At 47.4% G+C, this 16,631-nt stretch overlaps 1 protein-coding gene across 2 annotated transcripts in view; it reads left to right on the top strand.

Moving 5' to 3' along the window:
- lsamp (limbic system associated membrane protein) overlaps positions 1–16,631 on the top strand; it is a 298,199-nt gene that overhangs the window by 255,483 nt on the left and 26,085 nt on the right. For both annotated transcript variants that reach the window (XM_040188937.2, XM_040188929.2), the window contains 2 exons: positions 5,041–5,185; positions 5,918–6,005. In XM_040188937.2, the coding sequence (XP_040044871.1) occupies positions 5,041–5,185; positions 5,918–6,005 (233 nt within the window). The remainder of the gene's footprint in view (positions 1–5,040; positions 5,186–5,917; positions 6,006–16,631) is intronic.

The following is a 16,631-nucleotide window of genomic DNA, read 5'->3' as shown; positions in this document are numbered from 1 at the left end:
ATACATACATACACAAACCACAGAAGACCTTTGTGGCCTCCTCAGACGACGGGACACCTGTCGGCGGCGCGTTGGATGCGGCGACCGCGGTACCGCTGCCGGCTAACCTTCGCAGTCCACCCACGCGCTGCACATCGTGGAGGCAGCGTTGGCCGGCGTCTCTCACCACCACTTAATAAAGGCTGCGCTTTCAAAGATTAGCCTGCGAGGGAGGAATGCTGATTGCTGTCGCAAAGGCTAGAAAAGCCAATTCTCAAACGGCAAATTTTGATGAAACAACCCGAAACGCTCTGATTCAACCGGTTCAGCTATTGACACTTCTTCCTGTCGGGAGTTTCATCTCATAAGATGAAGAAGACTACGGGTAAGAAAAGGAAAAGCAAAGCTCCTGATTCGTCTTGGTGCGACTTTCGGGGCTTTGCTGCAGCTATATTGGATTGGAGTCCAATCGATGTTGTTGTGGCTTTCCCTGTAGTTTTACTTTATACAGCATTAGAAGCTTTCCCACAACACATCAATCCCAACCAATTCAAATGAGCCCATTTCATTTCAGACGGAATTTATGATGCCGCATTTCATTTCAGAGGGTTAGAACGAGGCAGTTGGGTTAAGATTCATCTGCAGCGACACGCATCGCGGCGATATCCTCATGCGATGCCGTGCAAGACATCATTTCTTTGGTGCACATCCACAAAGGATACAGTACTGTTGCAGTTATCCCCCAACCCGGCTCAAGGACACAACGCAGAGAAAGGGAAGCGGAAACTGGGGAGCCGTCGCAATCGCCTTTTTGGGCCGCATGAGAAGCGCTCACGCGTACAAGCGCGAGCTGTGATCAGCAGTCACATGTCGCTCTCTGCAGCAGTGCACGTCAGGCCTCTGCTCTCCTCTCCATGCCAACGCGACGGTTGCCGTGGAGATGTAAAGCCGTCTACTTCGCGGCGTCTTCTTGGAGAGGCTTCAGGAACTTGGAAATACGCGGCGCGACTCGCACGGATGTAGATTGATCTCACGCCATCGGAATCAAGCACATTCCGAAGTTGTTTGTAACCGTATTTAAAGGATAATTCCCCCCCCCCCCCACCCCCCCGCACTCCCCTCAACCGGCGTGCCAACCGAGATGCGAGGGTTCTATGAGGATCTCTGGACTTTGAAGAAGAGAAGAGAAATCTAGTGGAACAAAGGTTCCTTCAAGTCTTTTCTCATTCTATGACATGAATGGGGATTTGGATCCAAGGTTTCCCTTCAGGAGTGTTGGGGCAGATGTCAGGTCTCTCTGTAGGTGTCTTTCCTTTTCAAGACGAGGGTCTCTTTAGTGTCCACAGAATGTTTTCTTCCTGTTTTATAACAGCTCTGTTTAAGATCCTTATTAATCAAAGGAAACCGTTTCACACATCCTTTTTTTAATGATTCATTAAACCTTCAAAGAGACATTCGCAAAACTACCTTTGCACCTGCATTTAGAATAATTCGTGTGAGCTGTTGGCCACTCGTGTTAACACCATTTTGCAAATACCTCATTTTAATTTGACCATTTTGTTGCCGTTTAACACAACACAGGGTGACGTAACCCTACACATATGCATCGCGGCCACAATACATCCACCTCGTGCAATGTTTGTGTTTCTGGGATTCCACTTGGTACAGCAACTCGCTTTGAGTGTCAATTGCTTAATTGCGTAGCTTTCACTTCCTGTCTGTCCAATATAAAAAAGGCGAAAGGTCAATCCTACGGCGCTTGAACAGTTATTTCAACGAATGCTTCGTTTTTTCATGCCCCCTCGAGCCAAGCGGATGAACAGCCCCTACTGGAAAGAAGATATCTGGGGCGAGAAACTGCTTTGAGGCCTTTAAAGGAATGACCTCTCTTTGATTTAGTATGCAGCTTTAGCTCTGCTCATGGCTTACGTTTCTGTTCTCTTCTTTCTTCCCGTTTCTTTAAATCTAGGCCACATCTCTCTCTCTCTCTCTCTCTCTCTCTCTCTCTCTCTCTGTTGGTTTGTCCAATTGGAAATCTCTCTGTCTCCCATCTCTGTCCGCTGGTCCCCCTGCGAAATGGATCTTGCCCACCCGGTTGCAGCGAGGCAGAGTTTCCTTATTGATTGTTGAAACAAGTTGTTTGACTTGAGATTTTCTCTGTTTGACAGACGGAGCATTTTCTCCAACTCACACTGAAATCCACATGCATGCGCACAGTCTTCAGTGAGGCAGGAAGCCCAGCATTTATGAGGCTAAGAGGAACCGAAGCTGAGGAGAGGGGAATACGATGGAGGCAGAATGTCGAAGAGGGGGCGGGGGAGGGGGGGGCGAGCAGATCGCAAAACGAGCACAACCAGGAGGAGGAAAAAGAGAGAAAGGGGGAGGTGGGAGGAGGAGAATTGGGGTACTGTGGGGGAGAGGGGGGTCCTCCGTCAGGCCCCGGCACGTCGTTGGTCTCATTACAGTTTCCCCCTCCGGCTGTGCCCGCTCCTCGGTCCTCCCCCACGGCTAGCCCCCCGGAGCAGGGATCCATTCGGCCTTCCTGTCAACACAAGCCCAGCTCAGCAGCTCTGTCACAGAGCCTCCTGTCAACCCCGTCCGTATTGGCTCAGCACAGCGGGGTAGAAAGAAAGCCTCCGTCAACAAAACTCACGGTAACACCGAACCAGGCGTCCATCTCGAGCTGACCTCGGGTAAAGATGGCCCCCGGGACCCATACACAACGCCACTTTGTACACCGAGTAAAAAAACAGCATTTAGCGGGGCTTTTTATTTACATGCATGAGTAAAAATGTGCTTTTGTTTAAACTGAGACTGTGTATTCTGCAGCGGATTATGGGCTTGGAGAGGATTTGGCTGAGTACTGCAAACATGGGGATGCCGTTGTGATCAAAAAGGGGCCAATTTATTTATTTATCTAGCCAAAGATTCCAATGAATGAAGCCATTCTGGCTAAATAACACCGCTGCGATGCCGCATCATTGCGAGGGCTGCAGCCGGTAAAACGCGCCGGCTTCTCATTGCAACTCGTTGAACCGTGGCTCGCTATTCCAATCACATCGAGTTCCGTGAAAGCGACTTGTTGAATGTACCTGGTTTTCCAGCTGGGGGGCAGACGGGCTCTTCTTTCTGATTCTGGTCAAGCGGAGCGTCGGCCCCCGAGGACCACTACTGAGCACGCTCTGTTTTCTGCACCGTCAGGACTCTGCAGAGGCTTTGGGTACTTTCTGGGGAAGACCAAACCCAAGCGGAGGGCAACCCGATCTGAGGTCCAGATTAGATCCAGAATAGATCCTGTGATTTCTATTTCACGCTGTCCACTTTTCCCCGTGCTGATGGAAAGGTGGGCAGGAACTTACATGGGAGTGAAGCAGAAAGCAGGAATAGAGGCAGGAGAGAAAACACTGGTAGTGAGAAGTGTTGAAGTGTTGAAGTGCAAAGTGATGAGATGCCAGTGGGGAAGGGAAGGGGTGATGAAAGTGTTTGAGATCTACTTCCTTGACTTAAATGGGGAGTGCTGAGACGACGTAATACAGTTAGGAACATTTGGACGATTAACGGTCCCAGACACCTGTATTTATCTGAGGGCTCACAGGATGCTCTCGCAGTGTGAGTGCAATTAACCCTTAAAACTGCTTGACTCACTGACACAGGGGGGAGAATTGGGTGCATCCTTCAGTGCGAAGGGTTCTTCTAGTACCTCACCATATTCCTTCATGCACTGCAAACTTTTTTCCCAGAGATCTTGAGAGACGGGATCAGGATCCATCGTAGCAGAGCCCTTTCCAGGTTTCATGGCAGGGAAGATCCCTTTCGGAAAGCGCGTCACCGCGATGGCCTCTTTACATTACGTTACATTACACGTCATTTAGCAGACGCTTTTATCCAAAGCGACTTACAATAAGTGCATTCAACCATAGGGATACAAACTCAGAGGAACAAGAAACAAGTGCCTCAAATAAGCCTCTTTACAACTGGTTTGCAGTTCTATTTATTATTCCGTTTGATATTGTTCTACCGCTTTGTGACATTTTTCATTCTTTCTATTTTTCTGAGCTGAATTCTATTACAATGGCTGCCTCTTTCAATTACCAACTCAGTTTACAGTCTAGATCATTAACATATTAATGCATGAATAATCTCATTACTCACTCAGTTCAGCAGTCTCTGAACTGTCGATAGCAATCGATTGTCCCCAACATAGCAGAAGGCAACAGCTCCTCATGCCGGCAAGGTAGAGGTTTGATGTCAAAGCGAGCGAACCAACACAGCGAGTCATCTGGACTAAAGGAAAGGAGCATCAACAGGGACTCAGCAGGCCGGGGTGACTGCAATCGCCCGGGGTCACCTGCCAGAGGCCTTGCTATCTCCCCCCAACCCCCCCTTCTCCCCCCTCGATGCTCCCGATGTCGTCTCGCATTACAGCTGATGTCCGTTCTCATTGATTCCGACGTCTCCCCGCGGTTACATTTATTCAGGAGGCAGACGCTCGGCCCCCGTCCCCCCCTTCCCTCCCTCCCGCCCCGAGATGTCTTAGCTCGAGCTTACTCGGCGTAATGTTCTGACAGCGCGCAACAAGGAGTAAACGAGGAGGCGCCGGCGTCCTTTCTCGTCCTCAGCAATGCGATCGCTATTAGAGTCAAAGTCAATGAGTGAAAAGGGATGAATCGACGATGGGAAATATAAATCTTTAGCTTTTCTTTTAAGGCCCCAGAAAGTGGGAGTGCTGAGTTGTGTGTTTAGCTTAACTGACTCTGGAACATCCTTTCTGCTCAGCACTGACAAACACAACACGGATGAGTTGCGTTGAAATATACCCGGCTGGGCCCTGTTGTTTTAAAATAATTGTGCCTTAAACTCTCATAAACGCCTCTTTCATACAGCTTCTCTGTCAGATCCCTTCATTGCTGTTTTTTGTTTATTTCCTATCGACAAAACCCCACATTTCTAGATAACATGTTGTGAAATGAGCGACGTTACGCGCTCTTTCTTTTCAAGGCTTCTCGCTCCGGATCCCTTCGTCAGAACCGTTGACTCACTGGTTTCCCGCTGTGCCTGCAGGTGTTACGTGGACGACAAAGTGTCAAAGGCGGCCTGGCTCAACCGGTCCAACATCATCTTTGCCGGCCAGGACAAGTGGTCCCTGGACCCCAGGGTAGACCTGGTCACCAAGGGACAGCTGGAGTACAGCCTGCGCATTCAGAAGGTAATTCACCTACAAACTGGACCCTCTTTTATATATATACTTTTATTTTGAATCATCATTAACTGGGTTATGGTGAGCTGCATTTAGAAATAGGAAACAGATTTTTGTTCCAAGGAGCCTATTCAGAAATCATGAGACATTACATTAATAAGCTCTTTTGACTTTTAAGACCCTGGAGTTGTTATTTTCCAATATTCATCCATTTATTTATTCATGCAACAGGTTGTAAGGGGGAGTGTACTTTATGCACTATTTCGAAGGGCTTTTATAGCCTTCAACCCATGACGAGATGAATAAACAAACCTACTAGCATCACTTTATCCTTAAAGGAATATTTTACATCTTAGGGAGACAAGAGCTTGTGTGCTCACTAAAAGAAGCCGGAGGAAGCACGAGCAAGGGTGGGAAATCTTAAACCAGTCCTGTGCTCTTATATGACAGCTATGTCCAATTATTCATTTAGCCATTGGCCGAAAATGAATATGTGTATCTTCCTGAATTTGAATCACACCAAAAAAAAACTGTATTGCATAACCCACTGTGTTGTTTTTGTTCTTATCATTACTCTGTCATCCACTATAACACCAAGTTGTTGATTACATTTTTTGAAGGACCTCTCGGCAGCTCGATCACTTCCTTCATCATTTTAAGTCAGAAGAACTCATCCTTTCATGAAAATAAATTTTGACTGAAATCAACTTAAAATGTGCTCGTCTCTTGGGCTGTCCGTAGGTGGATGTGTTTGACGAGGGTCCGTACATCTGTTCCATACAGACCAAGCAGCAGTCCAAGACCTCACAGGTCTACCTCATTGTACAAGGTAGGTGGAACCTAAAAAGCACCCCAGCTGCATGGGGAGGACCCCCACTATCAATCGGCCCACTGAAGAGACGTAAACTTGCTGAAGAGAAGCTACGACTCATTTTAAATGATATCCACAAGGATTCAGGAGTCGGAGGCATGATTGTCCTACAGAACACGAGCAGCAAAAATGTGCATCACCAACGTTCTATAGTTTGATGCTGAAACTGTTCCCTCGGAGGTTTGTGGAGGGAATTATGTGAATATGTACTGCGAGGGGGAAAATAGCTTTGTCACCAGCGCCCGCCTACAGCAACAGAATTGCTTGTTCCAGTTCAAATGAATATTAAGTGCACTCTAAAAGCCTTCAGCAACAGTTTTCCATTTCAAAGAATGGGAAGTTATTTCTCCTGAATGAAGACGGCAGGAGGAGACTTGAGAGCAGGAGAGGAATGTGCTGCAGGATCAACCCAACCGAGGCCTCGCGGGGGGAATTTAACCTTTTTTTTCTTTCTCACCTAAATATTTTTCAAAGTTTTCTTTGGTGTTAAGGTTGTGGCTCCTGAGGCGGAGGAGAAAGCAACACTAAAATCAGCAAATTGTTGAACCTAAGAAGGTTGACAAAAAGGTCTACGCATCTTCAGTTTTTGACATTTTGCAATCGTCCATTATAGTGTGGCTGCCTGTGACATTTAATCTGCTGATAGTAAGTCCATTCCAGAAAATGGCTTCTCAGAGTCTGATAGTTAGTAGTTATTTCACTAATAAACGTCTTGCCACGGCGGTAACCATAAAACGTGTTTATCCATTGGTGTTTTTTATATTAACGTTGATTGTAAATGTAGCGAAATGAAGTAATTGATTCAGTGTGTCCAAAAAAAAACGTTCTTCTGTTGCAAAATCACTTATTTTTTCCAGAATCAGTTTGTATGCTATGCTATGCTAAGCGTACTCGTATCCATGAGAGCTGCTCAGGCTTGTGACTGTTAATTTATTCGTAACTCCACAGAATACAGAATACTTAACCTAAATGCCACGGCGCTGTGCACCAAGGCCGTTAAAAGACAGTTTACTATCCATCAAAACGCCCTCGCCAAGTTTCTGTTGTCTCCTTTTACAACGTCACAGCTAGTTGGCAGAAATTGCTCTTAACCTGTCAGAAACCGGCTTACTGACAGATACGAGTGCGATTCCCCAGCGCTCAAAAGTAGGATCTCCTACGGTTTGTTTGTGTGGTTGTAGGCATATATATATATACTTGCTTTGAGCTATAAATGCTTCAACTGTCATCTGTCCATTAGGAGAAGAAATACTGAGCCATGGAGTGCTGTTTATGTACAGCGCCAAAGCTACAAGTGCAGCAATTCATTTCTCCATGGTTCATTGTTCCAATCACTCCAATGTCTTCTGGTTTAAAACAATAGAACAAATGGGTTTTCATCACAGTTATGAACCAAATATATCATCCATTAGTTGCATGTTTAACAGGTCAATATGTGAATTCTTGGATCCATGGCAACAAATTGCCTCTCCTTCCCAGAATCCATTGTGTCCGATTACCCAGCGCTTTATCATTAGAATGTCCTGCCTCGACTTCCAGTTTCTGCCCGCAGCCTTTTTTCTATCACGGCTAATACGACAGCCACTGGCAGACATTGATTCTGCAGCCTTCTCCCCCTGCTGCCCCGCGTCCCGTTCAATTTAGCTTCCATTGTTGTGCTCATCTCTAGTATTCACCCACTCCGTGGGTGTAATCTTCTCCTTGAGGTTCAGTTCAGCATCTTCCATCTTAATTGCAGCGCGGCGCGGAAAGCCGACGGCTTCTGACAATTACCATGAGTGTGTTCCCATGTGCGCGGCCGTGCGCTTTCGAACGGTGGTCAAACATTGAACACAGGTGTGAGGTAACAACGCAACGCGGAATGATTAAGTGATAACGAGGGTGAGATGTAGAATCCTGCTTCGTGTGCAATCCACCATCGATTTAACCACAGCTTTTTCCAAAGGGAAGATGAGACTCCCACTCTGCGTGCAGCTGCAGTTATGTCATCACACGCAGCAAGCGCGGCCGAACCGATCCCACGCAACACAATCATCTGCGCGGGACGATAATTCCCCCCGCCTTCCTCTTTTAATGGGTATGAATGCTGTTCCAAGCGTCAAACATCGCCCCTGGTTACGGACCCCCAGAGCGAGTTCACATAACCGAAGCCGACGACTTCCTGCTGGCAGGGACGGGGACGTAATTGGAAAACAACGGATCGGACAAAGTAAATTTGCGGTGGAAAGAAAAAGTTCGGTCGGAGGAGGATCGCCAAGTTGCAACTGCACACAGCAAGATTCCCAATGTCATAAAAATAAAGGTGGGCGAACAATGTTGGTAAAATAAGCGAGGGGTGCTTAAAAAAAACATCCGCCTGAATGCATCTTTAAAGATGCGCTGCCGAGGGATCCACAACAGATGGACGGACCTCGACATGCACTCGGCGGCTGGGGATGTAATAGAATGCGTTTTAGTGGGCGTGCGTGTCTCGCTCTTACACTGCGTACTAAACTGGGCTGCCAATTGAAGAACCGCGTTGGCTGTTTCCCCAAAAGCCTCGAGTTCCTTCAACCTCGTCAATAGTGTCGATTTTTTTTTTCTGGTTGGCAGCAGGCTGCTTTCTCCTTCCCCTGCAATGATGCTCCATCAGCTGATTCAAATCAGCATCGATCTCATACTATTGAAATAAAGCCCACTCTTTTACATGCATTGACCTTTATGAAAGTAGTCATTACCCTTGTTGATGTTAAAACCTGTCGAAGCTTTTTGACGTTGCTTTGATTGATCAAGCAACAGACCACACGCAGTCAAGTATTCACTTACACATACGTTCACGTACATTCTCAATTTTATATTATTATTTTTCCAAACAAAATCGCGCGTCATTGACTCTGTTGAGGTTATGACCAGAGCCAGTCTGACGAGGCGATCTGGATAAAACTGTTATCATCCAAACCTCCCTCGCCAGCATCTTCCCCTCCGAGGGAGATGGCATTATCCTTTCATAAATGTCACAGAAACAGAGCGACCATAAAGCAGCATCTGTTCCCCGGCTTCTGTGACCCCGTTTCACTGTGTTCTGTCCGTTGAGAAGTGACAAATGTTTAAGCACTGCACACTCTTGCTTTGGAGAACGCACTGAAATATTCCGAGGACAGGATGTTGTGTGCATGCACGTGCGCCTTTTAGCCACGGCAGCAAATCAGAAAAATACAACTACTGCCTGGTGGAATGTTAAAGAAGTATTTACTCCTGGACTCAGAAAATAACAATTGTTTGTTTTCCAATTCTAGCCACAGACTTTTTTCTACACGGCAGTTCACTGGTCTTCAACAGTTTGAACCTCATCATTGACTTGAGTACAGCCACAGGAGGCACCGTTTATCCCCGCTGGGCATCAGCGGGATTCCGGCGATGGGAACCGTCTACCGTCCACACTGATCCTTCTTTTCTTCCTTTAATTTCTTCCCTCCTCGACTCACAATGCCGTGGTATTTAGGAAGCCTATTAGGAAACTCTCTAAAGGCAGCCGCATCACTGTAAAGAGCACCCCAGCAGGAGGCGTGTGTGTGTGTGTGTGTGTGTGTGTGTGTGTGTGTGCGGGCGGGCGAGAAGGACACTGACCTTTCTAACAATTATCATGGGACAATCAGAACCTTTCGCTCCTGCCGCCCGGCACCCTTCTCACACGTCTTCGTCTTGGACCACCCCCTTACCTTTGGGGTTGCTGAGGGGTTTTGTTGCTTCCTCTCACACTGCCCTTCGGGATCTATTAATACTGGGAAAGATTGGGAAAGTTAGAGGCACACAAGGTACATCTATCATTAATTCCAGATATCGGCAGCCTGCTGGCTTCGTGATCACACCCACACACGCGTTATTACTCATCGCTTTGCAGCCGCGGAGGAGTTCACACTCACCGTCTTTTTGCCGGTTGAGGCCTTCTTACCAAAGAGCTTCTTAAGAGAGATCAATAACCGTCCCATTCACCAAAGGGGGTGGGGGGGTGGGGAGGGGGGTCTTCCTTGCTATGCAGAAGCCATTCGCAGCTTCTCATTGAAGGAAAGAGCTGTCGCTCTTCAAGGTCTGCAGCATCCCGGAAAGATGGTCGTTGAATATGATTTGGCTGGTTACAAACTGAATTCATTTTCACAGTAATAAATTCTTTTAAAATTTTATCATGTATATTTTTTACTACTATTTCAAGGCAGACTGTAGCACAACATTGGCATATTTTACCAATTGTGGTAGGAAAGTGTTCCACGTGTCTTCGTGTTAAGTCTAATGCTGACTCGCCGTCGTTGTTACCACCTCTTGAGGGGAATGTTCCGGCGTTTTAACTCTGGGATTCACCACTGTGTCCAATGGGCACTCACTAGATGTGACATGGTATTAGGTTCAGGTATTGGGATTTTTGAGCTCTTCAACTGAGACCAGCCACCTGGTGTGACCTGGAACGGCCCTTTGGAGCAAACCAGGAAAGTTGTGGGTTGATAAGAGAACTACACCATTATCATTTGATCCATTGTTTATACAACATATTGATCAGAGTGCAAATGCATAGGATTACCTTTTTTGATTTACGCATCCTTGGAAACACTCATGGCGCCTTATTTTCTGCCCATAAATATTCAGGATGTCAACAGGAAATCAAAGTCAGAGTGTTTCAAGTGTTTGAAGAGCAGTGAACAGAAGCGCCGGCTCGTGTGGAAGTCAGCAGTGAGCCTCCGCGTCTCTCCTTATCGCCGCTGCGAGCGTGACGGCCGACAGGCGATCCACATTTCCAGATACACCCACGACGCCAGGTGACGCGGTTACTGCCCAGTCACATGGCGGAGGCAGGAGGCAGGCAGAGACAGCCACACGCATTTTACATCGCTTTTGAACCCCCATTATGAAACTCACTCCTTGAAGTTTCCTTCTTCTTCTTCTTTTTCTTCTCTGGGCTGCTGTGCTTATGTTGCTTTGACTGGATCTAAGAGAAAAGAAGTCTCCTTTAATCTTCTTCATGCTGGCTGTGAGAGGGGCTGCCATGCATTTAAATGGGGCCATCCAACAGACACTCCTGACAGGGGGGGGGGGGCATTGACAGGGCCAGCAGGTGAGCCATCGGGGCCATGTTTCATGGACTAACCGGGCGGGCCAGTGGCCATTAGTTTTGCACAGTGTCTCCTCTATCATATCTCTGATATAGAGCAACAATATTTCTTTCCCCTTCGCCTCTGCTCCCAACAGTCACCCCCCATTACTTGTGCAGAACCGTCTTTTCCTCCACCGCCCTGAGACCTGAGCCCGTCAGGGAGATGGAGATCCCTCTGGCCTCCGGTACTCGTCAATGTCTCCGGAAGTGAGATTGAGCGGCACCTCTCCTGCTTTTGCCGAGGGGAGCATACGAGGGGTAGAGGTTATGCAAGTCACAGCATGTGGCGCTGAGGCTGTGCGGGTAAAAATTCTGCCACCTTTTATTCAGCGTCTGTGGCCCCACATCACTACCAGGTGTGAGTGTGCGTTGGTTCGTGTTCCGGTCGATCCCACTGCTTCGCCCTGATTCCCACTTTTGTCTCCGTGGGCTGGATAGGAGCAGAGATGTGGTGGTGCAACTCGAGCATTGGCAGAAGTTAGTGGTTTTGAACTGGTGAGACCTCAGTTCTCGACCTCACGAGGGTTCAAGCTACTCCCCTTTTATGCATTTCTCTTTACCGTCAGCAATCAGGAGAGTAAAGTACAGACAAGCCGCAAGAACCGTAAATTATCTTCACGGCGACAAAGTCAATCGAGTTGATTCAGCGAGTTAACAAAGAAAATCAAGAAGCCTCTTGTGTTTGCTAGACGGCATTCAGCCCAAAGCGCAGCAGACTCTGAAGGAAGCGCCGCGTGAAATCCATGGGGCGACGCTTCCACCGCTGTCTGGCCCGCTGAGTAGTCGGACCATATGGTAGCCGGCGCTGGTGCGGTGCTTCACACACAGCCGGTCGAGTGTGGGGCAGCAGAGCGCCCGTGGCTTCCCGTGATGGAGCATATGTCCTGCCGCCTTTTTGAGTGAGTTTGTGTGATCGGAAAAGGTTTGTCATTGGATGCCGTTCAGGTATCTGAGCCCGCAGATGTTCCCGTCTGACTATTTGTTTCAAACAATCAAAAGAAAGATGTGAGACGGTGTTCTTTTTCAAAATAGTGAGTTACAGGTTTGCATACGGCTGTGCTGTATCGCCCTAATCTGCACGCACAGTTTCAGCTCCTCAAAGCACACATGCACTGTAATCAAGACGAGGAACAAAAAATTCATCTCACTAATGAGAAAAAAATAGCTTTAACACTTCTGGGTGGAAATATTTATGACTCTTCATTACATGGTGCTGCTCTCTATTGCATAGCTGCGTGTTGTTGCCTGATCCCAGCTCTTTGAAGGCTGATTTAAAGTTTTTCACTGGGGGGGGGCTTTGAGAGTCGGGCTCGTTATCCCTCGTCGGAGCAAGAAGACGCCGCCACTCGCTCATTAGACTGCAGCTCTGGGCAAAGGAAAGACCGGGCGAGGAAAGGCAGCCTGCTCTCCAAAACCTGTTCCTAAAAATGTACACGAAAATCTTGAACATACAAATTCGTAGTGATACATAGGAAAGGAATACGGACTGCAACTGATGACGTCACCCTGTTCAAAGTGCACGGGGACCTGCACCCCGTAACTAACCATGTAAAATAAACGTGATATGATTGCATTTTTTACGAGAAATCAATGTTAACTTGTAAGAATAGAATACTAACCCCCTCAAAAAAATCCAACATGGCGGAGAGACGTTCACTCAAGAATCCCACACGGTCCGCCATGTTGTTCACTCAAGGGCCGTGGTTAACCACCGCCAGTTCCTATGTATATGTTCAAGATTTTGGAGATCACGTTGGGAAAGGAGACGGAGGAGGATATAGCAGTGTCTGTGTGTGTGTGTGTGTGTGTGTGTGTGTGTGTGTGTGTGTGTGTGTGTGTGTGTGTGTGGTCTCCAGCTGAGTGCGTCTCTGCACTCGACCAGCTGTTCACAAGGTCGTGGCATCAGGGATCCAATCAGCTGCAACACTCCGGATTCATGTTATTTTTTTGACCCAATCAACTCATATCAACCATATGGTTATATGTTTCTAATGATTTGATTATTTAAGATATTTAACCATTTACATAGTCACCCAGAACCCAATGGGACATTTTTAAGGTGTTTGTTTGTCCAACAGCTTACTAAAAACAATTGAGAAGCTGGTAATGGATGAACAAACTGAAAATACTGGAAATAACAGCTTTAGTAATATATATTTTTTGCTGATATTTAAATTAATTGAATTATTTAGTCGTGGACGTGTAAGTCAAAAGTGAATTGACATTGAATTATAATGACAGCATATCGCATCATCCATTTCCGCTCTGCTTCTGGATCCGTTTTGAGTAGCAGTGGCGCTCGGTGTCACTCAGAAGGAGTACGAGCCGCTCACGACACCCGTGCGAAAGCCCGGGATCGGCGCCGCGCTGTGTACTGAATGTAGTGTGCCGCCTTAAACCGGGCTTGTTTAAGGGCTCACCGCGCTGTGCGGATCAGGAACAAGGAGAGCTGCCAGCTGGTTACTGCAGTCACAGAGAGAGAGAGAGAGACAGACGCCGGTACATCCGGAGAAAAGTCCCGTCCACATTTACTGGGAGAATACCAAAGCGTTGCCCGCTGGCTGTCATGAGAAGGAGTGATGAGCCATGTTTGGATGCTCCGCGGTCTGAGTGAAACGCGGCACCTGCAGGGAGGTTCTACTTTGGCTCTGTTGTGGATTTGAAGCAGAATAATAAAGCAGAAAGGGGATATCTGCTGTTGCGAGAGTGGCAATTTAATGTCATGATGAAAGGGTGCGATAGATCATAGATCTCGTCTCCTGGCACAACATGAAAATATAATGGCATCTCTGCGGCTGTCTACTTTTTGTTTTTGATCCTGAGTGAAAAAAAACAACCCACGATAATGACATCAACTTTGCCTTAAGGGTTTGGGACGTTATAGACCGTCCACTGAAATAATGGCATATATATATATATATATATATATATATATATATATTAGATATACCTCTGTTCTGTGCTCTTATTTTGTCACCGTATATTAGGTATAAGATTGTGGTATATTCAGCGTAATACAGGCAGATGGGATGATTACCAAAGCAATGCACTATATATACATCAAAGACCCTTCGTCTGACTCTGGATGGCATCAACCAGAGAGTTTACTCTTCTATTTCCCCCCAGCGTGTGCGTTTCGAGTACGTAAACTTCCCGCTATGCAGATTACACCGTTATTTGTCAGGTGTCTTTTGCATATTGATCCCGAGGCTCCTTTGTCATTAGCATTAAAGGGGGCGGGCGGGGGCATCGATGCTGCAGAATGAATTAAAGGACCTTTGGACCCACTTTCGGGTTAAAAGCTAATGGCTGCTAACCAAGAAGTCTGGAGGCCTCAAGTCTAAGGAGGGGGTCTGAATTTATAATGTTCTCTCACACACACAGTTAAATGGCTATATGGAAATGTAGACTCTCACACTCTCCCATTATCCATTATGTGGTGCACTTTAATCTGGTGTGTCGCAGCGGATGGAGGCCAATGGGATAATATTGTTTAGTGCTGATTGCTGGTCTGACTTCCACAGAACATCCTCGAGTGTCTCCAAGGATCAGCGGAATTACACCGAAAGGCCACCTGAATGCCACCAATAAGTCAAGCTGTAATTTGATTAAAGCCAAGCAATGTTGTTGCTTTGAACCTCTAGTTTCACTTTGCAGACATCAATAAAGCAGCGTCTGTGTTTACTAGTGTGTCGTAACACAATCCGTACTTCTGTACTATTTGTTTCTTAGGAAAAAATAGAAAACGATCAGCTATTAAATGTGACTTTAGATGTTTAATACAAATATACAGTGTGAAACTTTGATATTGCATTTCAAAATGTCCTCAATTGGACTGATTGTTGTTTCCTTTCTAGAGGAGCAATCACAAAAAAAGCTGAAGGCTGCGCGCAGGGAGAGAAGTTGATGTGAGTTTCTCACTGGAGAGAAAATGGGAAGTGGTGGGGTGTGAAAGACGTTGAAGGCTGAGCTGCACACGCTGTGGGAGGACTCGGGACCTTCGGTGACCCTTGTTGGGACGAAGTGGCATAAAGAGAAATGGGATTTGAAAGCGGAGGAGCAGAGGGCGGGAAGCCGCATTAAGCAGTTAAAGAAAGGGTACCATGGAAACCATCGCAGCCGCGGTTCGATAACGTTGGACTCGTCTGGCCGTCTTCTCTTTTGTCATTACCGTGAGCGGTGCGATGTCGTAAGCCTCTGAATCACCTGATGGGTCGGATGCAAAATCAGCTCCCGGCTCATTGGCGAGTCCTCAACGGGTCATGCGCGCCAAGATTAAAGCGCAAAGCCATTGAACCATGAAAGCCCATAAGGACACTCACATTTTTCATATGAGCTGCTATCAGTTAGTTTTATGAAGAAAAAAAAGAATCTGTATAGGCTTTTTCCTCCTGTTTGACTTGTAGGCAATGAACCGAAAGTCAGATCTTTCTACTTTGATTCTGTTGTTTTCCCTCTTTTGGTGCAAACACCAGTTAAATGCTCGTTTACAAGTTGCTTCCCTCGTGTGCCCCCCCCGGGGCGGGAGAACGCCTCTCAAGGCCGACTCAAACACCAGCGCCTTAATTAATCGCCTCGGTAGAGCGAGGTCTGGATATCAGCAGCGGGTCTGAAACGCAGAAAACCCTCCTCCGGAAATCCACGGAAACAAAGCTGTTTTTCCCTCCCTTCGCCTTCCATCTGCGCCTCCAGCAGGCCGCCGCATCTGCCTCACTTTCACTACTTTCCTCTCAGTTCAAAGTTTCACACGTCTCTGTTTTTTCTGACGGCGAGACGAGGAGGCGGTGGCGCCTCCTCGTCTCTCCGTCACCTCTCGTCTGCCTCGTCTCACTCTGCCATCGCCAGGCCGCTCACGCTATTCGTCGCTAACAGCGAACAGCGTCGTCGGCCCACTTCTGAGAGCCAAACGTTCTCTTTCCTTTCCGACGCTGCCTTTCCAGACCCGTTCAATGCGACTGCACCAATACGAAGAGTGACGACGTCAACGTGGACAGTTGAAGGGCTGCGGATAGAGTTGGTTTTCTGCGTCTGTGTGCAGTCAAGAGACCTGATGCTCATCCGAGGAGATGTTCCTTATCACCAGCAGCACGCTGCAGACATTTGGAGATGCAGCACAGCGATTGCTGCCCCTTTTTTTTTTTTCTTCCCTCTTTCGAAAGTCTCTCAGTGAATCATAGAAGGTGTAAGGATTTAGAGCTATCAAAGGCTCCCGTGTATAGGAGCGCGTGCTTCTCCTCTTCCTTTGACTTTAAACGGCCAAATCCAGAGTGTCAGGAGATCGAGTCCCGCTGATTAACGCCGCTTCCGTGCGGCCGAGGTGCCAAAGTGGTGACGCACGACGCGAAACCTGTCACAGCCAAGCAGCGGGCTGAAAGACGCGCCGATGGCTTTGAGGCTGAGCGGTTTCATCCCCACCTTGTGACGCCTCACCTCGTGCTATTGTTATTTTCGGGGGGATTTCA

This window comes from Gasterosteus aculeatus, chromosome 1 (genome assembly GCF_964276395.1).
Source record: "Gasterosteus aculeatus chromosome 1, fGasAcu3.hap1.1, whole genome shotgun sequence".
Lineage (NCBI taxonomy): Eukaryota > Metazoa > Chordata > Actinopteri > Perciformes > Gasterosteidae > Gasterosteus > Gasterosteus aculeatus.
This window is presented reverse-complemented; position numbering and strand designations above follow the sequence as displayed.